The following is a 27,423-nucleotide window of genomic DNA, read 5'->3' on the forward strand; positions in this document are numbered from 1 at the left end:
CAAGGAGGTTACTTTATTAATTCAGGACACATTGCAGTCCAAGGTGTCTCCAGGAAAGTTATATCTATGTGAGCGTTCTTTATGTGTGGTTATTTCAAAATAAGAGCTACACAATCAGGCTTTCTGCTGAAATATTGGAATCCAATGTCTGCCATTAAAAACACATTGGTTGTAAAACTTTATTTGTTTCTAAAGCATTGATTTAATGTGTGAGCTAACAATTCAATCAAGAAAATAGATTAAAAAAAAAACTCCTCCCAGTGTCCTTACTCTTGAATTCATGGCTATTTAAGAGCTCGCCCCCTTTGAATATCTGTTACTGTGATTTTTTTCCCATTTTTTAGGGGGGGCAACTTTAAACAAAGTTATTGTAGGATAGTAATGACAAAAGCATTGTTGACACAGGTGAACATTTTCACTGCCTTCCACCTGTAGTGAACAGCGCAGATCCATCACGACTCTGGACCCAGGTTACGGAGTAGGCATCTGTCACAGGAAGCATGCCACAGCCAGGGTCGCGTCACCTCTCGGGAAGGCTGGTGTTCTTTCACACTGAGCACCTCTACTGAAACTGTGTCGTGGACGAGTAGCAATGTTCTGGGCTCAGGGCACCCGGGGATGAGTGGGACAGGAGCAGTCTCCCGTGGAAGTTCACTCTAGATGGGGACAAGTGGAATGTGAGTTGCTCCTCAGTCCTCTGCTGAAGGTGCTAAGGGTGGTGATGCTGGGGAGGGGGCAGCAGCAGCCTCTGAGGCCACTCCCCCAACCCCCCCCCGCCCCTGCCCCCCCGGCCGTGCACACGGGAGGCTGTCTGTGGGGAGCGGGGCCTCGGCTCAAAATAGACTCGGCCAGTTTACTGAGCACCTGCTCTGTGTTTGGGAGTGCTCTGGGTGCTGGTTATCAGTAGTGAACAAGAGGGACAGAAGAGTCTCTGTTCATGGAGCTTACATTCTGGAAGGAGGAAGACTTACATAAACAAGAAGAGAAACAATGCGAGGGTTGGTGCGACGCAGACGAGTGGGGAATGCAGGAAGCAGGAGGATGCCCTGGGTGGAGATAGGCTGCCAGGGGCCTGTTCGAAAGGCGTCTGTGAGCTGTCCCACAGATTTTACTCTGGATTGCCCATCCCCCTCCATTTTAATGTCGTTTTCCCATGCACAGAGGATACTGTATTGAAACCCCAAGCATGATTTTAGTGTCTTAACAAAATCCATCACCAGCCCTAGGCTTCTGGGGACAGATTATTACCTTCCCAGGAGGTAATCTTTCCAGTGTTGAAGCGAAATACGGTAACTTGCTTTTTGGAATGGTTGAAGAAAGGAGAGATATTGTACCAAAATGTGTTTGCAAGAATATAAAGTACAGCTCTTTTTATGCACAGTGGAAAAAAAAACTGTTGTGGAGCTAATAACTAAGTTTATATCTGGAAAGCTGAGACTTGATAGATTAGGTATCAAATTGGTATATATAACTTACTTGATAACACACACAATTTGGGTTTCAAAGTATTGTCACTACATCAGGAGGCATAATACAGAGGAAGAATATGTGTTTCTAACACAGGATTTCATGAAGGCTAGAAAAAGGAAAGGAAAGCAATCTATGCAAAAGAAAGCATCTTACTCATTTACATATTTTATTTATTCATTTGTATGCATGCGTATTTGAAAATCTCAATAATATTTAATATCAGAAATGTTGAGGGTGCTACCAAAAGTGAATTAATATGAAGGCCAGATTCTTTCTTCTTCCTCTTAAAAAAAAGCAGGGGTGGCGTTTAGAGCAGTTTAAAGTTCATGGCAAGGTGCAGTCACAAGTACAGAGGGTTCCTAGAAGCCCCTGACCCCACCGTACATGCTGACCCCTTCGCTGTCAGCATCCAGCACTAGGCTGCTGCGTTGGTCATGGTTGGTAAGCCCACACTGACACGCCACTGTGACCCAGGATTCCCGGTCTGCGTCAGGCGCGATGCCGCTCTTCTGCATTCCATGGATTTGGACAGATGTGTGATGTGCATTGGTCAGCATGGTACCCATCATACAGAGCAGGTTTGCTCTCCATCTGTTTATCCTTTCTCTTCCTCTTAACCCTGGTAACCGTTGATCTTTTCCTTTCCAGAATGGTATACAGGATGTAGCCGTCTCAGATTGGCTTCTTTAATTTAGTAACATGCATGTAAGATTCCTCATGTCTGAGCATGATAGTTCATTTTAGTGCTGAACGATACCCCATTGGATGGACCGCAGGTTAGCCATTTACCTACTTCTGAAGGACATCGTGGTTGCCTCCAAGTTTTGGCAGTGTGAATAAGTACCAAGGAGTGAGATGGATTGCTGGATTGTATGGTAAGAGGTTTTTTGTTGTTGTTTGTTTGTTTGTTTGTTTTTTAAAGAAACAGCCAAACTGTCTTCCGAAGTGTCTGTATCATTTCGTATGCCCGTCAGCATACAAAATGATAGTGACCGAGAGCTCCTGTTCTGCCACATCCTTGCCAGCGTTTAATGTTCAGTGTTTTAGATTCTGGCCATTCCTTTTTTTTTAGATTTTATTTATTTATTTTTAGAGAGAGGGGAAGGGAGAGACATCCGTGTGTGACGAGTAGATGGATCTGCCGCCTCTCGCAGGCCAGCACTCAACACTCAACCCGCTGAGCCACACCAGCCAGGGCGGATTTTGGCTCTTCTAATAAGTGTCTATTGGTATTTCGTTGTTTCATTGCTGTTATGATTTGCAGCTTCCTAATGACATGTTCCACATCTTTTATTTGTATATTTTTCCATCTGTATGTTTTACTTTCCATCTGTGTGTCTTTGGCGAAGTATTTCTTCAGATCTCTCGCCCAGTTTTAAATTAGGCTGATGGTTTTACTATAGTGTTTTAAGAGTTCTTGGTATATTTTAGATAACAGTCCTTCATCACCTATGGGTTTCTTTTTCCAAATAATGTCTTTTGTGAATATCTTCTCCCAGTCTGTGGCTTGCATGTCTTTTTTTCTTTTTCTAGATTTTATTTGTATTTAGAGAGAGGAGAAGGGAAGAAGAGAGGATGAGAAACGTCAGTGTTGGAGCGAAGCAGGGATCCGGCACCGCATGTGTGCACCCCACCTGGGGGCTGGGCCCACAGCCCAGGCCTGTGCCCCGAGCAGGAACCGCACCCCAGTCTTCTTCTACTTGGCGGAGTGACGTCCAACCCACTGAGCCACACTGGTCAGGGCTTCTTGCTTTTCTTCTTATTCTCTTGATAGTATCCATTCTAGAGCAAATGTTTTTAATTTTAATGAAGTAGAGCTTATCAATTATTTCTTTCATGGAGTGTGCCTTTGGTGTTGTATTTGAAAAGTCATCACTAAATCCAAGGTTATTTAGAATTTTTGTTGTTGTTAACTTGTAGGAGTTCTGTGGTTTTGTGTTTCATATATATGTGAGTGTGTGAGTGAGTGTGTGTGTGTGTGTGTGTGTGTGTTCTGTCCAGAAGGTATCCAGCCAGGCAATATGCACAATAGAGACACTTACTGAAGAAGGTACGAGAACCATTGTACGTAGGACAGTGATGCCTCTGTCCCCTTCAAAGTAGGCACCTGGGGACCTCACACTGTTCTCCCACTGGCCATCAGCTGCCCCGTCATATTTTTCTGAATCTCACTGATGGTCTGAAATCTCCTCCCTTTCAAAGGTGATTATAGTTTTGGGAAAAGCCAGAAGTTGCAGGGTGCCACATCTGGACTGTAGGGGGCTGAGTCACCTGGGTGATTGCATGTTGCACCAGAAAACTCTGCACGAGACGTGATGCATGAGTGGGTGTGTTGTCGAGATGAAGTTGCCCGTGGCCTTCTGAATTATCCAAATAGTTTCCACGGAGGAATGTTCAAGCTTAATGCAAAATCTGATGCAGATTCATCGCTCTACTCACTGAGTTATTTTGACTGTGATGGCCACACAGAACACACACTCACTCAACGGTATCAATGGCCCCCACTGACTAGCACAGTGAAGTTGTCATTGTTCACACATGGCATTCCAGTCCACGCTCCTTGGCTGCGTGGTTACATGGGTGTCGTGCAGATGGTTCTCGTATTAACAGTGGCTGGACTTTTTCCAGACAGAGATATAGATAGATACCTGTATGTGTGTATAAATGTATATAATCTTTCTAGTTGAATTGTTGAGTAAAAATAAAATTATATATTTACCCCTTAAAAAAAAAATTCTTTCACACCCTGTCTGGTGTAGCTCAGTGGACTGAGCATGGGCTGCCGACCAAATGGTTGCTGGTTCTATTCCCAGTCAGGGCACGTGCCTGGGTTGTGGGCCAGGTCTCTGGTGGGGGCGTTTGAGAGGCAACCACACATTGATGTTTTTCTCCCTCTTTCTCCTTCTCTTCCTCTCTCTCTGAAAATAAATACATTATTTTTAAAAAAATTTTGTTCTACTATTTTTTTCTTTAAAATTTTTTAAATTTTTAAAAATACATTTTATTAATTATGCTATAGTTGTCCCATTTTTCTCCCCTTTATTCCCCTCTGCCCTGTACCCCACTCCTGCCGGCATCCCCCCACCTCAGTTCATGTCTATGGGTCGTACATAAAAGTTCTTTGGCTTCTCCATTTCCCACACTATTCTTAACCTCCCCCGTCTGTTTGTACCTTCCATGTATACTTCTTATTCCCTGTACCTTTTCCCCTGTTCTCCGCCCTCCCACTCCCCACTGATAACTCTCCATGTGATCTCCATTTCAGTGATTCTGTTTCTGTTGTAGTCGTTTGCTTAGTTTTTGTTTTTGTTTTGTTTAGGTTCAGTTGTTGATAGTTGGGAGTTACTTGTCACTTTACTATTCATAGTTTCAATCATCTTTGTCTTAGATCAGTCCCTTTAACCTTTCATATAATAAGGGCTTGGTGATGATGAACTCCTTGAATTTGCACTTTATCTGTCCTTCCATTCTAAACGAAAGCTTTGCTGGATAGAGCAATCTTGGATGTAGGTCTTTGGATTTCATGACTTGGAATACTTCTCTCCAGCCCCTTCTTGCCTGTAAGGTCTCTTTTGAGAAATCCGCTGACAGTCTGATGGGAACTCCTTTGTAGGTGACTGTCTCCTTATCTCTTGCTGCTTCTAGAATGCTCTCCTTCATTTTAATCTTGGCTACTGTAATTATGATGTGCCTTGGTGTGTTCTTCCTTGGATCCAACTTCTTTGGGACTCTCTGAGCTTCCTGGACTTCCTGAAAGTCTTCTTTCCTTTGCCAGATTGGGGAAGTTCTCCTTCATTATGTTTCAACTAAGTTTTCAATTTCTTGCTCTTCTCCTCCTCTGACACTCCTGTGATTCAGATGTTGGAACATTTAAAGTTGTCTCAGAGGTTCCCAAGCCTCCCATCATTTTTTTGAATTCTTGTTTTTTCATTCTGTTCTGGTTGAGTGTTTATTTCTTATTTCTGGTCAAAATTGTTGATATGAGTCCTGATTACCTTTCACCCACTGTTGGTTCCCTGTATGTTTTTCTTTATTTCACTTTTTATAGCCTTCACTTTTTCTTCCATTTTGTGATCATACTCAACCATTTCTGTGAGCATCCTGATTACCAGTGTTTTGAACTCTGCATCCGATAGGTTGGCTATCTCTTCATCGCTTAGTTCTAGTTTTGGAGCTTTGATCTGTTCTTTTACTTGGGCCATATTTTTTTGTCTCAGTGCTTGTTAGGTAGTATGGGGCGGGGCCTTAGGTAGTCACCTGGGTGGGGCAAACCACATTCTAGATTGTGGTGCTGCCTTGTGGGAGGGTCCAAGAGAATACAGTGCCACTTGCTTGGCCCTCTGCCAACTTTCAGTCACTTGCCCCTGTACCCACCCACAAGCAAACTGGGCCCTCCCAGTGCTGACTCCTGGGTGGATGCTCTTGTGCACAGTCTAGGACCCCGTGGGTCTCTCCAGCGAGCTTTTCTGTGAGGCTGGGAGTTTCTCCTGCCACCTCAACCCCCACAGTTTTACAGCCAGAGGTTTTGAGGCTTTATTTCCAAACTGCGCCGGAGCCCGGGTTGAATGGTCTGTTCCGCTCTCCAGTTGTGGAGGATTTGGACTCGGTCGCTGATGATGGTCACGAGTGTGTAAGTCACAGGAACGCCTCCCAGGGGAGCATGCATTGTGTATGCCCTAGTGGACATTGGTCCAGTTGTGCGAAGGAAGAAAAATTAAAAATTATGTAATAGTCCTTACTTCTTCCAAAATTACGTTGCTTCCTTTTTTTACCTCTGTTTCACATTTTAGATGCTTAGTTCCTAATTTTACATAAACATCTCAAATCAGAATAGAAGATTAGAAAGAAAAATTATTAAAAGTATGTGCTAGAGATACCTAATCGTCTTTTTCATCTCTAAAAAGTACAAAGTCTAACTTTGGAAGGAGATTTCAATTTGTAAAATTGACTTTGCACCTTATAAGCACTGTTTAAATTCACTGGTGATCAATATGCATGTTGGCATAGCACAGCCCCATTTTTACATGATGCTTTAATGCAAATGGTGGTTTTAGGGAATGAAAGTGACTAGTAAAAATCTGAATGATGCTTATAAGCCCTTACATCATTTTTATTGAGGTTTTTGTCTATTCTGATTCATTAATACAGGGGAAAAGGAGAAGACTAACATGGTTTATTTCCTATAATTACTCAAATTGAATAGAATTTATTTCCGATAAAAGTCTTAGAGTAAATTGCCAGGGGTGGGGAGAGAAGGGTTGGCCTTTTTTTATAAATGTCTGGTTTTTTTCTCATGAGACTTCGCTGTTTTCCCAGGCATGTTATTCACTTGCACGTACGGGGTCCGGCACAAATAAAATCCCTTTTAATTACAAAATCTTTCATCACAAAATTACAAGTGTGCAATTCTGTAACATAATATCACACTCAAGCACAGCATAATGTTGTTTTGGGTGAAATCTTCAACCTAAAACTGTAAATTACCGGTATTGTTACCCCACCAGTCGCACGCAGGCAGGCCGTACTTCTGCTGCTCCTGTGTTTTCAGTGCATTTCCCTTCAGAGTCTTACAGATTAAAAACCCATGAAAGCCCAAGAAATCCTTAATACTTGGAGGCCCATGGTTGAGTGTTGAGGAGAAATCTGGGATATTTATTTTTTCTTGCTTATTACTACAAATACTGTCTTTTAATAATTTAGATTACTTTTTATGTGATTCATACAGATTGAAACAGTATTTAGATTGCTGTATAAAAGATTAACGGGGGAATTTTCAAAAACGGCTTAGTTTTTACAGTTAGATTTGGTTTCCTTTTTTATGGAGTTACCTGGAAGAAAAGGTCAGTGTTAAGGGATAAACAGATACAGCGGCTCCTCAATTAATGTTGTTTTGTTCAAGGTAGTTTCGCTATAATGTTGATGAGATGCCGTAGGAACTGACCTCTTGTTTATATCAATTAGCCCGTGGCAAAATTGGTTTCTTTATATGTCATTTTTCTTATGGTGGCAGAACCTATCTGTGGTGTTAAGGACTTGCCTGTATTTTAAGAAATCAGGCTTCCCCAGCTTCCCGAGGTGGGGTGGGAGGAAGAGACTCTGGAAGCCGAGCCGGAGCAAGTGTTCAGTTCCATCAGGGCACTCTTCCTAGCATCCCTGCATTACGCCCTCAGTGTACTTCGAGCCCAGAAAAATCTGGGGTTGTTTTTTTTTTAGTGTTTGTGGGTAATTTTAAATTGTTGGCATTTTAATCTGAAGATGCTTCTGTGTTCTTGAGGCAGAATTTTGTTGAAACTAATAACTTCAAGCTTATGTCTGGAAAGCTTGAAGACCGGATAGTTTATAAATCACCTTCACATTGTTGGTGAGAGCTCCTTTGCCTAGGGCTCTCTGTCTGAAAGTCCGCCCCTTTCTAGGTGAGTCGTGGTAAAGACACACCTTTGATCTGTCTTCTGTCCCTAGAGTTGTTGTGGGGCTCTTTGAGGGGGAGCAGGGCCCACGCGGAGTCCTTGTGATCCACGCGGAGTCCTTGTGATGGGCGGTTGGCGTGTGAGGGCCTGGAGTGTGTGTGGGTGGCAATGGCGTCTGTGAGGTGTGTGTGTTGTTGGATGAGTGTGTCTCTGACCCCTGAAGACTGGAGCTGTATTCAGCAGCATCTTTTCTCACTGCTGCTGACGTGCTCTCCACCCAAAGCAGCAGAGGCTCTGCGGGGGCTGGCCTTCCTCCCTGTGCGTGCGGAGGCGGGCTGCGCGCCCAGAGAGCTGCTGCCCGGAGAGCGGGGCAGGGCGCCGCACCCCCGAACCCTGCCTCAGCACCAGGCGTCCTGTTTCTCCCCTAGTGCCAAGAACTCCATCCACGGGGGGAGTGTGGTCAGCATCTGGCTTTCCCTCGTGGTAGCTGAAAATCCTCTTGGGCCACAGGGCACCTACCCTCTTCTATAAACTTGTAGTTCTTCGTGGGGAGACGGCACAGCCAGTTGGTGATGCCCCGCCAAAGGCTCTGCCCCGCCCCGCCTCTGGCCACAGCCGCACGCACCTACACAGTGCCTCCTCTCAAGGCTTCCGCCAGCTCCCACGAGGAGGACCAGAGGCAGGACTTACTGGAGAGGCGAACTGACGACTGCTAGTTAGGCATTGCATTCTTGAAGGTAACGTTGCTCAAGAAGTGAGAATAGCTTTCAGCACACGTGACCCCCAAACGAAAGATGACCCACTGATATGGTTGGTTCCGTCTCAGTGTGCCACAGGCATTCCTGAAAATGATCGTTCCACACAAAACAGCCCATCAGACCCACAGGACTCGTGAGGGGGGATGAAGTTAGGTGCCCTGAGAAGCCTTGGCCCTGACCGGTGTGGTTGGCTGGGCATCGTCCACAAAGTGAGAGGTCACCGGTTCAGCTCCTGGGCCGGGCGTGTGCCCGGGTGGGGGTCTGGTCCCCAGTCGGGGCATGTCCGAGAGTCACCAGTTGTTTCACACTTACATCTGTGTTTCTCTTCCTCTCTTTCTCCCTTTTCCTTTTCTTGTGTGTACACCCACTACATACATAACCTATATTGTTCAACTTTGTTGGACGTGTGCACACATACAAAGACACAAAACCAGTAAAAGCAGTTGCACGGTTTTGCACACATTAAATGGTAGGAAATACATAAGCACTGCGGTTGAGCGTGGCGCTTGATCCACCTCAGAAGACCTGGTGTTTGCCCGTGGGAGTGGGCGGAGAGGCAGGGGGAGGGTCGCCTGCCGCAGAAGGGAGTGTGAGACGCCAGGTGCGGCCGGTGTGGCCCTGACCAGGGGTGGACAGGCTGCGGGGGGTGGGGGGGGACCAGGGGTGTGCGTTTCTGCGCAGCAGCTGCCGGCGGGGCCCAGTTTCTGGGTTCGTCCAGCGTTTCTTGTTAGACAGTCACACATACGCAGATGTGAAATTTGTTCTGTGCCTGGATTGTTCCCTAATATGCACATAAGTCACCTGGAAACGAAGTCACGGTTTCAAAATCAGCTTCATAGTAGTTTACAGTAGTCTATTGGATTTCGGAATGGGGTTTCTTTTTCGTTTTTCCTTTTTGCCATTATTGATCTCTTAATTTATATTTAAGTTAAGCCCATATCACATTGATTTTTCATCCCCTGAGCCCCTCTGGAGGAGAGAAAGCAGCCTGAGATTTGCATTTAGCTGGTGGTAATCTGTGAGGTAGTTTCCTCCTTGGTGCATGCATTTCTGTGTGTGTCTCTCACACTCACACACCCCTTTTCTAGATGCCAGGTACAGCGCCAGAGACACAGGAACCCAGAAAGTACCACCCTTGTCCTCAGGGGCTTATGAGTCTCATTAGAAAGTTTTCAGGTTATGGATTTGAATGTCTGTGTTGGTTGGGTTTCCTAAGGAACATCTGGTGAAGCAGCATTGTGTATTTTTAGTTGGTGGACACCCCCCCCCTTCTCCTACTTCCTTGTAAATGTAAAGAGCTTGCTTGGAAAAACAAGATACTGATTTACACAGTGAAAAGATAGAAACTTGAAAAGGACCTAAGAGGTCTTGTAGTTCCCACTTCCCACCCGAATCCTTAATGAACCCAGTGGGCGGTGCTTGCGGTAGACGGGTGTGCAGAGAAGAAGCAGGTTTGGGGTGTGGTGAGCAGGTCCCGGTCCCTCGGTTGTGTGCACTGTTCGCAGGAGCATCGATGGCTTGGAAAATTCCCATATTGTTACCTCAGGGGACAAGGGAAGCTTATTAACTTCCTCTTCCTATGTCTTTTATTGTTTGGCTTGTTGTAAGAAGCATGTTTTTCTTTTTTAATTAAAAAATCTAATAAAGTAGAAAGCGAATAAATAATAATAAAATATACCCCGAGGACACCGAGCCCCAGTTCAGTCTTCCTGGCAGCCTGGGCGGTCAGACTGTGTGCAACATTGCCGGTGTGGCCCCTGGCAGCATGGTGGCCCCGGGAGCCTGCGCCTGTTCCGGGGTGGTGGCAGCATGGTGTTAGGGTTCCGTGTGTGCAGACGGCGAACACTTCCAAGCCTTTCTTGCCTCTGCTGCCGTCCGCATGCTCTGTCGTCGGTCACCACTACGCACCCCTGTCTGGCCCCATGCACTCTCCCCGCCGGCCGTCTTCTTGTCGGGTGGAGTCGGTGCCCAGCACGGGCTGGGGGCCGGCCTTGGAGTCAGAGCCTGACGACCACTGCTTATCTGGATGCACAGACGGTGGTAGTGACTCGGACCCTGGTCTGTGACACCAGGAGCCCTTCACTGGGAGGCGTGTCTGAGCATGTGCCCGGGGGCATGGTGAGGACATGGCGGATTCCAGCTGTCCCTGCTGGTGCTTTAACCCCAGCTCCTCTCTGTTACCTACGACAGCGAGAGGTTTGGACCCCGAGTCGTCTCCTAACCACACTGCATACCCCGCCCAACCCCAGGCTGTGTGTCAGCCTTGCAGACTCTCCTGGTGAGCTTCCCCAATCAGTGTCTGTCTCTCGTTCCGTAGGTCCCTTCACTGATGTTGTTACTACCAACCTGAAGCTTGGCAACCCAACAGACCGAAATGTGTGTTTCAAAGTGAAGACCACGGCGCCACGTAGGTACTGCGTGAGGCCCAACAGTGGGATCATTGACGCGGGGGCTGCGATTAATGTATCTGGTAAGTCCTGAGGCTGGAGGCCAGAAGGGCGGGCTGCAGAGCCCCCCGGAGCCCCGTGGGATTTCTTAAAGCTTCTGTTCTCAGTGTAGCAAGATAGGAGGGTAGTCTTCTCTCCCCAGCCCTCCAAGCTCAGTGGGCCCCACTCACCTGTTGTTTTTCCATAGTTAACGCTGCTTTGGTTTAATGCCTACAGCCTTTGTGCCTCAGTGGTTAGAGCAAAATTAAAGTGGTAACTTCAGACTTCAGAATGAGTTTGGTTTTCACTCCCTTGAAATTAAATCTGCCCTTTGGCAATAAATAAAAAAGGGCTAAACAAACTTAATTTTACTTTGCAGGAGAAAGCTAAATGGAGTTATTTTCTTATTTAAGCTAAATGATTTCTGACATTAAGCTCATGTCATTTTCAATGATTGGTAACTGCACTTTACTGATTGTGAAAAGCTAAGGGAGACGAGGGCTGAGGAAATTGGAATATATTCAAGGGTGTAAGTTTTGTGCATGTCTGATGGGTTTTCCCCTTCTGTCTGAGAGTGCATATATTTTGCAAAGTCAAACTTTTGAAAAGATGCTGGTAAAGTGCCCAAATTGAGAATTGGATTTCAGAATTAAGGAGATGTAAGTGATGGGTTTGAGTTTAATGTATTTTAGAAATGAAATAAACTTTTAGCTTATTAGAACTTCTGGATCCAGGAATGCTTTTGTGTTTGCAAAGGAACTACAGGGGTGTGTGTTTATCCTGTAAGTAGCAGGAGACTTTGTCACAGTGGGTTCTGTACCATTAGAAGCTACTACTCATTCAAAATGGGTACCTGGCTGGCTTTTTCCGTGACAGATTTTGATTGTGATACATTTGGCTATTCACTTGACACCTAAAAGAAAATGACTCACGTCTTTGGAAGGCTAGGAGGTGTTTCATTATCTGACTGCTGGACAAACTCTCGTTCCCCGCACCCACTGGGCGCTCTCGTTGTGGTGTGCCTACACCAGCTGTCCCCTGTGCACTTCTCTCTGAGGCCCCGAGATCGGATCTGGACTCCTGACTAACTTCTTATCCAGGAGAGGTCGGGAAGGTAGGGGCCCATGTACTCACTGCGGGTCTCCAGCGTGCTGGGCCAGTGCACGTATTCTTTCCTGTGATTTCTGCTGTCTGCCCTGGGAGGAGGGCACTGTTACTCCATCGCACCAAGGAGGGTACCAGCGATGGTGGGCTCAGGAAACAGGCTCGGGACCACAGGATGCGGTTACTCTGCCTGGCTCTGAAGGTTAGGCTCTTAGACCCGGAGTGGGAGCGCACTGCCAGACTGAAGGGGGGGGCCCTGGCTGGTGTGGCTCAGTGGATTGAGTGCTCGCCTGTGAACCAAAGGGTCACCAGTTCGATTCCCATTCAGGGCACATGCCTGGGTTGCCAGCCAGGTTCCCTTGTGGGGGCATGTGAGAGGCAACCACACATCAATGTTTCTCTCCTTCTCTGTCTCCCACATGGGTTTTCATTTTTCTGTTGAAATCAAGGGCAGCCTCATCTTTCATTCCCTTCTTCCATTGACTTTTCCCCCCTCAATTTCCTTGTCCATACCACATTTGAGCAGAGGTTGTTAGTAAATGAGAGTGACTAATTTTTGTGGTAAATACGGGAGCAGCAACATGGCTTTCTAGGTAAAATAATCTCAACAGGCAGTTGTACAGTGTGGTTGTGCTTTCTGATGTTCTGTGTGTGTGTGTGTGTGTGTGTGTGTGTCTTCTAGGAAGATCTATCCCTCTCCACCACAGAAATGATTTTTAAAGTAATAACTGACTCTGGGCATTTGTTTTGATTTATGATTACCTACTGAAGGAAGACCAAGACACTGGGTGTGGCCTCTTGGGGCAGATGAGAACGGAAGGTCCAGAGAGTGGGCGGGGTCATCTGGAGTGTCTGGGTGGTGAGTGGCAGAGTTGATGTCAGAAGCCAGGTGTCCTGGCTCCTGACTCAGAGGCTCTAAGCTGCCTCAGCAGCGTTAGGGGAAGCCTCTGCTTGCAGGCAAATACATGTCAGACGTGAAGTGCCCTAGCTCAGCATGGATTGGACTTGGGGAAGAGCAGTTGAGTCATAAAATGCCCATGTGTCCACGGGCCTTCCTACTAAACGAGACAGGAGCGTTTGCCTGTGGACCAGGGAGGGTTCCTTAGCTCCTGTTCGGTGGGTGCTTGTTTTAGTGCTCGAGCTACAGGCGGGTGAGGCCAGGCGTCGTCGCGGTTCTAGGACACTCTCGCCCGTGGGCACGGGAAGCTGGCGCCCGTGTGCTGCAGTTTTACTGTGTCGTTTATTAGACATTCGTGTCTTGGGGTGAAGAGCACTGCGCTTTTCCAAGGGTCCTCTTAAATGCAGGTACATGGTGCCATCCTGGGGACATGCAGTGTGCCCCTGGTTCCTTGGGAAAGAGGGCGTCCTCGGGGGCCGTCTGTGCAGATCGTCCGAAGACCAGCCTCCCTTCTTCCCAGGCACACTTGTGGCCAAGTGTGGTCTCATCCACTAGTCTCAGAGGTCACTAGATTTGGGGTCACCAGAAACCTGACCAGGAAGCCCAGCTCTGCTGTTTCACTCACAGGCCGATCATTGGCCAGTCCATTAGCCTTTCTGGGCTGTGGCTTTCTCATCTGTAACCGGGCGAGTGGTACCCGCCCCGTAGGACGCCTGCCACACTCCGTTACCCAAGGTGTGTTGCAGAGGGGGGCTTCCGCCGGCCCTGACGTGACTGGCCAGTTTGTGGTCGGGGGTTGAGTGTATGTATTTAATACACTAACTGCATACGTTTCGGTAATTTATGGACTTTTTCTAACTTTAAGAAGAAATTTGTGTTTTCTTCTTTCTATATTCTACATCTGTTATATAGTGAAAGCCACTAGTAGATTTTCAGATCTAATCCGTGGACAGGCGGCCATCAGATGCACTGCAGACACCACCAGCAGGCACTGCCCACAACACGCGAGCACCACCTCCTGCCTGCAAAGGACCTGACTCCACGTTGTTTCTCTCCCATTTCCAAAAACCCTCAGTGAACAGCTGTTAGGGAAGGTCATTCTCAGAGAGGGGAGGGGCTGGAGGGAAAGAGAGGGGTGAGGGGGTGGAGGGTGGAACCCACCCCTGGAGCCATGGGAGCTGGCCCGGGGGGCCACGGGCGTGACGCACAAGTGAGAACTTCTAGCTGTCAGATGTGTGCCTTGGAAGACACACTGTGAAACTTAGATTTATTTTTTTGTCAAAAGTCCAGATTCTGACCTTTTGTGCTATTTTCTTTAGAAGGTGGCAAATCACTTAATCGGTTTCTTAAAAACAACAACAACTCTGTTTTATAAACTTTGTTATTTTGGAGCTGGTCGCTCAGGTCCATAATTTGAGTTCTTCCTTGTTCTTTGCTCAGGGGCCCATCTCCCCTCCTTCCACCAGGAGCCCCTTCTGGGCCCCCAGGGTGAGGCTGTGCATTGGGAGGGGCACGGGTGCTTCCTCTCTTGGCAGGTGGACCAGAAGGTCGTGGTTCTGGCCCTTACACCTGACACACACCGTCTCCCAGAGGTGAGTTTGAGTTACTCGGGTTTGGACCTCAGCAAAACCGGTGCACTTAAATGGAGAGTGGAGAAAGGGATGTTGGGTTTTTCCCCCCAAGATGTTAAATGCAAGGAAAAGAGAACTTTCTGAATTAAGGAGTTGTTTGAAACAGTGGGGGGTCTCCTCATTTGTTCTAGCTTTACAAAATTCAATCTATTTTCTGAAGTGTCTAGTGGGAAAATATTTTTAAGGTAGATAATTTCCGAAAATGTCTTTGTGGTAAGCTGTTAGTGGTTGTGGATTTTTTTTAATACTGCAGTTTAATAATGAGGGAGTTTCCCATTAATATTCCAGAGCACGTTCACCAGCGGGTGCAGCAGGTGAAGTAGTAAAATTATGGGCCCGTCAAAATACTTAGGCTTCCTGTATATGATACTAAGTTTAGTATTTGTATAACCTTCGCTGGATTCTAATCTCACTAAAGGAGCAAGCACGCTTCCATTCGCAGTGCAGTGGTGCACGTCGGTTGCCTGTGCACCAAGCACATTAGAAATGCAGACCACCTCTGTAACCGGAGGGGCACTGGAAAGCGTCACTGAAGATTCAGTGTTTAGGTACAGACACACTTTCCCAAGTGTACCCTGGGAATCGAAAATGGTTAGAGACAAGCAAACACACATCTTTCAGTGTCTGAATCTGTGTTTTGAATTAAAATTCAAAGAATTAAGGAGCAGTGTTCGTCCCTGACGTGTAGCCCCTTTTAGCACTTCGGTCACATTTAAGGCACAGAGTTCTCCCAGTAAAACCCCGAGGACAGACAGTGGATATGAGCAACTCTTCTTGAATGGAAACATTGGTCAATTAATGGGAATTGGGTAGCATTGCAATTGATAATTCTTTTGAGGTTTTGCTGATGTGGGGTAGTGGAGCTAACCTGCTCGCTCCGCACTGGCCAGCCTGGGGCTGCAGCGCTCGGTGGCTCTCGCCAGAGCAGAAGCACGTGGTCCACGGAGAGAGGGCCGGCGGGGTGCACGTCCCCACAGCTTCCTCCTGTCCGTCTGATCTTTTGCTTTGGAACTGACGGCTCTGATAAGAGAAACATTTTACAAGTGGCTTTCGTGAACCAAGTTTGTTCCTCCGGCAGGAGCAGCTGTCATTCACACTTAACAGGGGTCTCTAATCTCTTTCACCACATGAAAAATTCTCGTTTTATAGAAAAAGGAATTCACCAACAAACTAAGCTTAATTATTACTTTTAAAGATTTTTTTAAAGTTTACTGTAGTATTTAAGTTTCTTAAGAAGAACTCTGTTTCACTTTTTCTGAGTGTGACACAGTCGACGTAGTCGGTCAGTTTTCGAAGGTCAGCAGGGCGCACAGGGGTGTGCAGGACCCCGCACTTTCAGCTGGAGGTGACTTCGGCGCCACAGCTGCGGAGCGGACACTCAGCGGAACTGTGGGGCATACAATGTCCTGTTCTTTGCACTTGTTACAGTTCTCTGTGTATTTATACACTTAACCCGTCACCCAGCAGGGTGAAAGGAGGAGGCGGCAAGAGGTGGCCACAGTGGGGGGCAGACAGGAGCCCACGGAGGACACGCAGTGAGGGCTCTGGAATGAGAGAAGGGCCTGGAAGGACCGCGGCCTCAGCACAGACGTCCCCTGCATGTCCGGCGCTCCGTGTTGAGACCCCGGTGTGCAGCCCTCCTGAGGTGGGGTGCCGTGGGCGTCTGTGCTCGCCTGAGGGCGGCCCAGGAGAGGCTGCCCCGTCTCCGTCGCAGAGTGGTGATGCTGGGCGGGAGGCGTGCGGGGCTTCGGAGTAGACGTGTGTTTACAGGTGTTTGTTACAAAGAGGGGACGAGCCCTGTCTTCTGACTGCAGCCTGCACATGGCTCGCCCCGCCCTCCAGTGATGCTGGCACGTGGGTACATCTCTGCGCAGATGGGCTCATCCACCTGTGAAGGGTCGGTGCTCTGGGGGGGGGGGGCGCTTCACGGTCCTGGGGAAGACACAAAGACAGAGTTCAACATTAACTTGTTTTTGGAGAGGTAAGATTAATTACCTGTCTGCTAGACTCACGGTCCCCTCCATGGGTCCCTGAGTAGGCAGAGGTCCGGGAGGGTGGCGATGTTCCTGACGTTCTGAGGACCCTAAAGGAAATAGTGGGTTTACTCACAGCGAGGGTGCGCTGTGCGAGCGAGTGCTGGGCCACTTTGCTCTGGGCTGGAGTGGCCCTGCCTGGTTGCGTCAGTACTGGTCGTCCTGGTCTGGTCACGAGCCCTGGGCTGCTTTGGATGAGTTTGAAACTGCGGGGCGATGGCTTCATTATTACACCAAAAGTGCAGTTTGGTAGACAGCAGCCTTTTGGTGCACAGACTGCAGGAAAAGGAGGGGAGAGGACAGCTGTGGCCAGAGGACTGGGAATGGTGCCTTAGGCTTCGGGGTGGGGCAGCCAGGGCCCGGGCAGCAGGGAAGAGGAGAGGCGGGGGGTCGAGGGTCAGAGCCGGTTCCTCTCTGGGTGCTTCCCCAGGGAGGTTTCTAGAGGGAGCGCGAGTGTCGTCGGAAGGGGAGTGGGTACTCATCCCTCAACCAGTGAAAGACTGCAGGTGAGCCCCCAGGATGGGAGACATCAAGACGTGAGGCCCTGCCTGGTCTTGGGCTCTTGAGTGAAAAGGGCAAGCAGGGGCTTAGGATTGTGCAGAGCCAGGCCCACTAATAGAACAAGGTCCCTGGGTGCGTGTGAGGATGTGAAATGGCCCCCCAGCAGGGGCCACGGGGCCAGGGGTGCGGTGCAGTGTGTGTGCTCCAGGGTGGTTCCTGGACCCTCAGGGCAGTGTCCGCTGGGGGGCGTGTTAGCAGTGCGTGTTCTCGGCCCGCTCCAGACCTGCCAGCAAGTGCTACAGGAGCTCTCAGTCGATAGTAGGTGAAACCCCGACAGGCAAGGTTATTGAGATGTGAGTAGGGGGCCACAAGGGGAGCATGCTGGGTAGGGGCAGTATGGTAAGAAGAGACTTCGGGAAGGACAGGGCCCCTGGGTGTCCCCTGGGTGGAGCCGGCGCTGGGCACACACCCGTGGGGCCAGCAGGGGGCTGTTGTTGGGTCGTGTTCTGGGAGACCTGGGCTGATGGGCTTCACCTGGGAAGCGGGAGGGGCTCAGTCTGAGGAGCACCACAGTGACAAGGCTGTGCCGGGGGGGGGGACACGTCTGTGGGCTTACGAGGGTCCAGAACGAGGTGACTTGGCTGTGAGAGAGACTGGGAAGATCTGAGTGGGAGAGTCTAGGTGTCTGTGGCGCCTGAGCTGAGGCTGGTCCCATAAAACAGGGAGGGGCACTTTGAAGATAAGATTCTGAGATAAAATGGGTGACAAAGCACGCACTGCAATGCTTGTTAGACTTTTATTCATTAGCTCTGTTAACACAGCGATGCAGATGAAAATGATGTGTGACTTGCTTGGATTCTCATAGGGAACTTTTATGCTGTATTTAATCAAGTCATCATTTCTCCAAAGTGTGTGTGTGTGTGTGTGTGTGTGTGTGCGCGCGCGCCCATGCTCAAGAGCGAGCGAGCAAGCAAGAGTTAAGTATGATATAGTTTGCTTTTCTTCTCTTCTGAAGAAAGTCTGGTCTTCCCATCCAGTGTTCCATGGCCCCCGAGCCCTCCTCCCAGGACCCCACCCTTGCCACCCGCCGTGCGGCAGGTGGCACATCCCAGTGTTAACGCCGGCGAGCGGCACCCGGGTCTCCAGGCTGTCTCCTGGTAACAGGCTTCTTTTTAATGTGGTATCAGCAGATACATTTTAAAAGTAGGATAGATGGTTCATTTAAGAGGGTTTTATCATCAGTGTCTCTGGTATTCAAGTGAAATAAATTAAGTTAATGGGAAGCTCTTTTATAGCCTGTCATGGAAAAAGTACATAATTTCTGTCACAATTTGCATGTACGGAGCCAAAAGAACAAACGATTAACAGCATTTATTCTGTCATGTTCTCATAAAGCTCCAGCTAACAGGGTAGAGCCCGTTGAGTCTGACGCGAGATGACAGTGGCTGCGACAGACAGACTTCCGGGCGTGCGCTGGGGCCCAGCGGGGTTCGGGAAGTTGTGCGGAGTCTGAGTGGCCGCTTGACCTCGGCACTCCTGCTTGCCGACTTGGGGGCCCAGAAGGAAGGGAGAGCCGGTGGGTGGCCACAACCTTTTTGCTGTTCCGGGCAGGAGGAGAGTCATTTCGGGGGGGGGGGGGCGAATGCCCCCCCCGCCCCCATCCCCCCAGTGACCTGGTGGCGCACCAACAGCTCGGTGCCTGCATTCACCCACACTGGCCTGCCTGGTGCGCTGGGTGCCTGCGTTCACATCGCACAAGTGCCCCCCTTTGCAGAGGGATAGATGTGGTTTTTAGACTTGACTCACTTGTTTTAGAGAGGGGGAAAGGAGGAGAGACACCAGTCAGTTGCGTCTCCTATGCACCTGACCAACTGGGGCCCTGTAGGGTGGTTTGGTTAGAATAGCACAGGAATGCTGTCCCCTCCCTGTAAGGGACATGTGCACTTCCAGTGCCACCGAGTCCCGATCCAGACCAGAACTCAGGGCTGGGTTTGTGTGAAACTGCTTTCTCTCTTAACTGCAGTTTCTCCTGAGCCAATGCCCCTCTCTTGTGCCAGGTCACCAGGGTGGTCCCCGCCCTCAGGGCTTTCCTGGGTGGCAATGTGATGGGGAATGACGGCACTCGGCCCTCCGGCCATGCTCACAAAGGCTGCTGATCCAAGGGTGGCTTTGTTTATGCGTCGTGTCAGTATTTATCGTACTGCAAACTAAATGGAGACATTTAAAAAGTATTAACTCATTTGTACTCACATTAATAAATCAGTTCCATCCGAGAACTGTAGTGAGGAAACCGGTGCTATTGAACATACTCTGCCAACCTCTTCAGTGCCTGGCGCACTGGGAGACAGTCCGTGGGTGGTGAGGTGCCCCTCTGACGGACAAGCAGGAGGGGGACCATGCGCGTCGCAGAGTGTGCAGTGGGACAGGGGACGGGCGCTGCGGTGGCCTTTTCATATAGTCATGGACGTTGTCCTTGGACGCCTCACCCACACTGGGCAAGTGGCACTTCCTTGGGGCTCAGCGCAGTGTCGAACCGAAGCCACGTCTGTGAGCTGGTTGAACTTGGTTCTCCAAGATGCTTGGTCTCTGCACTTCTGATTGGATTGTGTAATACTGTGTCAGCTGAATTATACAGGTCTTCCGATGTCAACATACTTCATTATATAACAGAAAAGGTCGCATTCGTTACTATTTCCACTGACCTCACTGGAAAAGTACTTGGGAAGCTGCGAAGCTCTTGGTGACAGGCGCACGTTTTCCAAGACTGCCTGGCAGCCTGGGCTTTATCGCTGGCCTCGTCCTACTGGAGGGTGGAGGGACACTGTGGGAAGGTAGCTTCCAGAAGAGTGGTTGGTTTTGACCTGCAGCTGCGTCACGATGTCCCAGGTCTGTTCGGAAGAGCTCTCGCCAGCTCAGGGAAGCCGGGCCCAGAGCTGCCGGCAAGGACCGCTTTCCCTGGGGGGAGCGCCGGTGCAGCTGCCCCTGTGTGAGGCGGCCTTTGTTCTCTCTGCGGGCGGTCGCGCTGGGGGCCTTGGGTGCTCGGGCTGACCACCCGGATTTTAGTGACCTTATTGGTAGCTGGACGCGGTGCCATGTGCATACAAGCCCCCAATTTTGAAAGGGCTGCGTGTTCACTGATTTGTGTCCTGAAATCTCCCCAGCATGGCCCCTGGGGCTCCCAGCACCCCGTGGGGTGCGCACTGCCTGTGCACCCTGAAGCACCCACGTCGCCATGTCGCTGGGGTTTAACAGCCCCTCTGCGTCCCCAAGATAGAAAGGGCCCTGCAGCCCCCCGGAGGGCTGGAGGGTCTTGGTGCCTCTGTTCCACGTCATACGGGTTCTGTGAGGTGTGTGGGCTTGTGGGGCAGGATGGGGGTCCGTGTCCAGTTGAGAGACCCTTGTGGCAGAAGGGGCTCTGGGCTGCACGGGGCTCTTCGTCTTCCTGACATTGTGGCCTTGAGCAAGTCAGCTCACTTCACTGAGCGTCTTCATTTGTGCACTCCGCCTTAGGGCACGGCCCTTCACCTGCTGCGGGGTGCTGCTGGTCGTGAGGCCTCAGGGGAAGGACCTGGGAAGCCCTGAGGTGGGGTACAAGGGAAAGAGAACCCCGACAAGTACCCGGAGAAAGAGTGTGGAAGCCCCTCCAGGGGAGGCGGGCAGAGCTCTGTCCTCCAGGCAGACCACCCGCATCGAGGGCGCTCTTCTCCACAGCGTGACCTCTCTGCTCTTCAGCTGTGTCATCTGAAAACAGGTGACAGGCCCGAAGCACAGAGCCTGGTCACTGACAGTGGGAGAGGCTCCATCCACTTGAACTCCTGGCACTGGTGGGACCACAGTGGGCCTTTCCCACGTGAGAAAGTATTGTGCGTCAGAGACTTTACCTAGATGTGGGGCTAGGCAAAGCCTTGTAGCAAGTACGGTATTTTAAAGTGACTCCTTAGCCAGGGGAGTGTGCTAAGGAGGCTGGTCAGAGCAGGGCCGCCCCCTCAGTGCACAGGACTTAGGTGAGAGCCCTCCAGGTGCAGCGGGAGAAAGGGGTGTGAGCATGAGCGTGCTGTTTGTGAACATGTTAGCAGCGTGTATGGGCAGAATTACATTTCAACTGTTACCTCGATGGCCTTGCTCTGGGAAATGGGACAGAGGAGCAAACACAGTTCCTTACAAGCCTTGGATTCGTCTTGTAAAGAGATTGTGCTTGGGCCTGTGTTCTTGAGCAAAGCTGGCCTGTGGCATTGCCACCTGGCTCACCTCTCCGTAAGGGCTGTAGGAGACAGTCAGCTGTGTGGTCGCTGGACTGAGAGTCAGGGCACCTGGGTCCCAGTTCCACCACCTCCCGCTTTCGACCTCAGGCAAGTCACCGCGCTGGGTAGGGCCTTGGGCTTGAGACCTGAGCAGTGGGGAGATGCTGGTCCTCGTGCCCGCCCACTCCCCCGGGGCACCTCGGGGCTCAGAGAGCTGGGTGATGGCTTCACAGCCAACACGCAAGTATTGACAACTGGCTAACCAATCTGACCCTCCTAATGAACTATTTTCTTTCTCAGTGATGTTACAGCCTTTCGATTATGATCCCAATGAGAAAAGTAAACACAAGTTTATGGTTCAGTCTATGTTTGCGCCAACTGACACTTCTGATATGGAAGCAGTAGTAAGTACAGAACGCTTCTTTCTTTTTCCGTGGTTCACCGTCAGGTGCAGAACTGTGGGTGCATGCACTTCCAGTGTGTCGGAACTGCCTTGGGGGGGTGGGGGGTGGGGTGGCACTTTGCCGGTCTTTGTGGTTTCTCTAAAACTCTGATTTTAACATTTTATGTAACTCCAGAATGCTATTCTTTTCTGACTTTTCTACCTCAGTTTCCCCGGCACTCCCTCGTTCTGATGGGTGGTGCCTTGAATGGTTTGCGGGTCCTCTCCCTCTCCCCGGCCTGGGCCCCACAGGAAAGGGTGCCGCCTGGTCCTAGAGTCTGGAGGGTGAGGGTTCAAACTTAGTGTCCTCAGCCCCCCCCCTTTCCTTCCTTCCTTCATTTATTTATTGCTTGGTTCTGGTAAGCATGATTCTTTTTCTTTTTTCTTTAAATTTCTTCATTTTTTCCCTGCTTAAATACATGTTTAATTCTTTTAAAAATAAGATGACTTCATTTTCATTAAATAAGTAAACGATATTATATTACTCATTTTTCTGGAGGACGGAGTGTAACGGAATTCCAGGGTCAGCTTAAGCGTTGCACGTTGGGTGAAGGAGGAGGCGCTCCCGGGCTGTGAGTGGTGGGGCCCTCCCAGTTGGGAGAGGAAGGCGGGGCTGGCTGGGCCTTCGCCACTTCCCGCCTGCCCGCCCACGCCAGGGCCTGGCGTCATAGAGGAGGGCGGAACTCTGGTGGGCTGGGAGTCACGCTCACCCCTGAGAACTCGCTACCAAGGACTGTTTGTGCACAGTCCCTCGTGTCCCAGCCAGCACGCAGCCTTTTCCGCTCATCTGGGAAAAGGAAGCCGGCCGTCTCCATGGTGTGGAACGAACGGCCAGGCAGTGCCCGGAGGACGCGCCCCGGGTGGAGGTGAGAGGGACTGGTGGCGGGGCACCTTCTCCCTTCTCACGCGTTGCTGAGGCGCTCACCACTTCCCTTTTACATCCTAGAACACAGGTGCCCTTCCGCGTGGGTTTGGGTCATCGAGGGGCTGTAGGGCACACAGGAAGCGCAGACTGCCTGAGACGAGTGCTGTCGGCTGGTGCTGCCTGGCTCACGGTGCAGAGAGCGGGCTTGGGTTCCTGGGCGCGGAGGTCTGCCTTCGCCCACCCCGTGGTCCCCGGCAGCTGACGCTCCTCTCGGGGGCTCGGCCAGCTGGGCCATGGGTGCTGTGGAGGCACTCTGTGCGAGGCAGCCGGCGGTGTCCTCGAAGTGGGGACGCTCGCTCCCGTGTGCTCGCTGTTACAGCAGTTTAGATGTCCATGCAAAGTGCGCATTGTAAGATGTTTGGAAATGCCACAATGAAAAGTTCCCTGTGATTTGTTTATCCTTAACCTAACCACTGTTGACGAAGGGAAGCCTTGTGCTTCTTATTTTAGATATACAAATATATCTTCTGATATACAGAAAAAATGGCAAAGTAACCACTCACATCACCTCTACTGAGACTCACTGTCTGCCATATTGCCACGCCTGCTCTGTTTCTGTCACACGCTTACCCCTCAGTGAGGGACGCACGCTGCGCCCCTCTGTGTGCTGCATCGCAATGACAGTCTCTGCACAGCAGGCGCTGCTAGCACAGCCCTGGAAGTGACCGTCAGCCATGCGCTCTCAGAAGGAAGCACACACCACGGCGCTCTGCCCGGGTCCCCAGGTGGCCTGTAGTTCTTATTCCGGCAGAGCAGCCTTGGCCTTGTCTGTCTTTTGTGGCTTTGAAAGTCTTAGCATCCAGGCCAGGAGCTGGAGAATGCCCCACATTCCGGGTCTGTGCAGTTACTTTCTCGGGATTAAACTCAGGTTAAATGTTGTGAGGTTAAATAGTCGCTGGGTGATGGTGTGTATGCATCATATCAGAAGGCACTTGGTGCCGATGGAGCCTCTCTGTGACACTGCGATGAATTACTTGGTTAAGATGGGAACAGCCAGCTCTCTCCAGTGTCAGAGCACCTTTGCCCTGGTGGCTCTTCATAGGGAACGGGCGACGCTCTGAGTAGGTCAGAGGCCTGTGAGCATCCCGCCAGCCTGCAGTCTTTCTCCCGGTGGCTCCAGCATCCGGGTACAGCCTTTGCCCGACGCTCTCTGACACACATGTGTGTACAGGCACAGAATAGGAAGCTTGTTTAGAGCGTCCTCACTGACTGCTCCTTGGACTTGGACCTGCCCCACGTCGCGAACACTCTCCCACGTCCTTTGAGTGGCACACTGTTCCGCAGGGGGTCGGCCAGGACTTCTTGGGCAGCCCCTGTCATTCACACACTCGTTTCCCATTTTTGGCTCCTGGTGCCTGTGTTTCTCTGGCTGCCCCCGCATGGCCCTGGGGCAGCGGTGGGGGAGCTGTCCCTCTGTCTGCGGTGACCTCCCTGTGGTGCTGGTCTGCAGTTGTTGGAGCACCCGAAGTCCCACTGTCCACTTCCAGAGGAGGGGAAGCTGTCCACGTGGACAGAACACAGCAGGGTGCACCACGGAGAGGCGCGTGCTGGCTGACGGGCTCTGCCGGGTGTGGGTGGTGCGGGTCCGGAACCACTCCCAGATGGGACGCGCCTCCTCGGGGGGCGGGGAGTGCCTGCGGGGCAGGTCTGTCTTCTTCTGAAGAGTCGGAGTCAGCACTGGCCGTCCCGCCGCCCGCAGTGGGCCTCCCTGCCCCACGTCGGCCTTCAGACAGGCAGCAGGGGGGGCTGGCCGGCTTCCAGGGGCCAGGCTGGGGTCTGCAGTGTTTACTGAGTCCTGAGGGGAGCGCATGTGTTTAATCCTGTCAAGTCAGACACACTGAAATCTTAGCAGACTCGGTTCTTTCTTTGACATACGTCAGGACTTTCTTATTAAGAGTGTTTTTCTGAAATTGTCAGTTATAGGAAGAAAATTATTCTTCCCGCAGCTTTATAATATCCTGATTATTAAATTTAAATTGTTTTAGTGGAAGGAGGCAAAACCGGAAGACCTTATGGATTCAAAACTTAGATGTGTGTTTGAATTGCCAGCAGAAAACGATAAACCAGTAAGTATGTTTACAGTTAACAGTAATTGAATGTTGCAAGCTGATACTTATTTGCATACCATCTCCTGTGAAACCAAGATTTAAGTTGGCAAATTATTTTCCTCTTTCTGATGTATGAAGGGGAAAAAAGCTGAAGTTGACAAATAAGTGGGCCCGCATGAAATGAGCCCTTGAAAGACTTAACAGAAAGACAACTAATTGAAACAGTTTTTCCCCTTGCAAAGTGCAGCCTGTTGGCTGTTGAAATGTTACAAAGCCCAAAGAACGTCTGTGACCCGGCAGAGCTACCAGTCGCTGTTCACGGGGGTTAGACTCAGACCGGCAGTAAGTGGCCGCTTGTCATGAGGCTGACAGACGGACAGGCGGCGAACTCGGGGTGTCTGCTGTGCTGCAGAGTCCTGCCGGCAGGCTCCCAGCAGCTTGGCCCCGCAGCGCCCCCTCTCCCTCCCCGGCAGACCTCCCTCTGGCGGTGGGTTCCTTGGCCACAGACTGTGACCCCGGGGCTCTGCACTCCGCTGTGGGGCAGGCCTGGGCCTTGTCGGGTGCCTGGCTTCTACCCACTGGGTGCTGGCAGCGCCCCTGGTGGTGATGGCCGAAAATGTCTCCTGACATTGCCACATGTGTCCTGAGGGGCACAGTCGCCCCCATTGAGAGTCTCCTGGGCTGTGGAGGGGGGAGTCGCTGGCGTAGCTTCCTTTGGGCCGTGTCTCCCTTTTCTCTTCGTGTGAAACCGAGGGGCGACCCGCCAGAGACAGTACTGAGGTGCGGGTGTGGAGCCCTCAGACCAGAGAAAACTTCAGTTGCATTGAAAACGCAGTTGGAAGTCTTGGCAGAGCATCAGGTGCTCTTGGCTGCTCCCAGCCGGCTGGCCTTGGGCGATGGAAATGCTCTGAGACCATCTGCGGGCGCTGCCCCCGAAGACTGCCTGGAGTGCGGCGGGCCCACGGCCTGCGCTCCCTGCCCAGGTGTCAGCACGCTTTGTCACACTGTGCCTCTGCATCGGGCAGTGTGCCGTGTGAAGGGTGGCTTTGGAACTGTGGGACCCCTCTTCTGGTCCTTGCTCTGGGGTGTGTTAGTTTTGCAGATGGGACCTCACACCCCAGTAGCCACCTGGAAATTAAAGGGTGGCGCTCTGTGAGTGGTTCTCAGCACACCCGATCCTCACGCCCACCCCCACCCCCACCTTACTGACACCTACATCCCTAGACAGTCTCAAAACGGCACCCTCACGTGGGAAGCAAGAGGGCATGTGTGCTTCCCAGACAGAAACCCTGTGGTCACTGCCCCTGCCCCACACCCCAGCTTCCCGGCACTGTGTTCACGCAGTAGACCACCCTCCCGGCCCTCTCTGGTCTCCCACCCCTGCCCAGCTGGTCCCGGGGATGTTCACATCTTCACGGTGACCGTGATTTGTGGCTAACAACAACTGCACCTGCATAATCACCATACGCTGATTTCTGCACGGCAGGAACCTGCTGGCACAGCGCACAGAACCCGGTCTCTGTCTTTGAAGTGCCAGACTCGGCCGAACTTTGTGTGTGCCCTGTCCATAGTGCTGGGGGTCAGCTGCTTTGGGTTGTAAAGATGCTAGATAAAGGGGTCTGTTTTAGAAGCACGTGCAGCATTGTCCAGTGTTAATGAGATCGCTGCGCCGTAGCTGTTTGCTGAGAGCTGCTTTACTGTGCGTATGGAGTCCTTTAGTGCATAGCTGGTGACGCCTGGGCTTTCGTTTATTTCTGGACAGCATGATGTAGAAATAAACAAAATTACATCCACAAGTGCACCAAAGACAGAAGCACCAGCGGTGTCCAAGTCTCTGAGCTCTTCTCTGGATGACACCGAAGTCAAGAAGCTGACGGATGAGTGCAAGAGACTGCAAGGTGAAGTGCAGAGGCTGCGAGGGGAGAGCAGGCAGCTCAAGGTAACAGCACTTCCTAACAGTCTGCAGGGGGTGGGGCTTCTTCCCTAAGGCCTGGGGTAAGGCCCTGCTGGTGCCACTCAGTGGGTGAACACTGACTTGCAAACCACGGGGTCACCTGTTCTATTCCCAGTCAGGGCATGTGCCTGGGTTGCGGGCCAAGTTCCACAGTAGGAGGCACATGAGAGGCAACCATGGGTTGATGTTTCTCTCCCTCTCTTTCTCCTTCCTTCCCCTCTCTCTCAAAATAAATAAATAAAATCTTTAAAAAAAAAGACCTGGGATAGGGAAGTTGATGACCCCTGAATTTGTAGAGTTGTTTATGTTTGCACATTTTTCTCCCAGGAAGAAATTCCTTAACTTTCATTTGGTTCTCAAAGGGTCCTGGAACACCACCTAACCCCGTTCATCAAGAACCTGAAATTTCTCAACTATTTAAACTCTTATCCCCTTGTTTAAAAAAAAAAACAAAAATACAAAAAAAAAAGCCCTCTCACCCTCCATTTGTGTAAACTGAAAGTAAGATATGAGACCAAAACTAAAACTGTAATGGTTATTGGAATTCATATTTTCAAACCCGACTCCATCCCCACTGGGTGACAT

At 50.5% G+C, this 27,423-nt stretch overlaps 1 protein-coding gene across 1 annotated transcript in view; it reads left to right on the plus strand.

The window, feature by feature from the left end:
• Positions 1 to 27,423, plus strand: part of VAPB (VAMP associated protein B and C) — a 47,251-nt gene that overhangs the window by 17,522 nt on the left and 2,306 nt on the right. Inside the window, exons 2-5 of the mRNA XM_037059971.1 lie at positions 10,953 to 11,105; positions 21,770 to 21,873; positions 24,822 to 24,902; positions 26,647 to 26,823. Of these exons, the coding sequence (XP_036915866.1) occupies positions 10,953 to 11,105; positions 21,770 to 21,873; positions 24,822 to 24,902; positions 26,647 to 26,823 (515 nt within the window). The remainder of the gene's footprint in view (positions 1 to 10,952; positions 11,106 to 21,769; positions 21,874 to 24,821; positions 24,903 to 26,646; positions 26,824 to 27,423) is intronic.

Source organism: Sturnira hondurensis, unplaced genomic scaffold (genome assembly GCF_014824575.4).
Source record: "Sturnira hondurensis isolate 20B ecotype Veracruz unplaced genomic scaffold, ASM1482457v3 Scaffold0011378, whole genome shotgun sequence".
In the NCBI taxonomy this organism is placed as follows: domain Eukaryota; kingdom Metazoa; phylum Chordata; class Mammalia; order Chiroptera; family Phyllostomidae; genus Sturnira; species Sturnira hondurensis.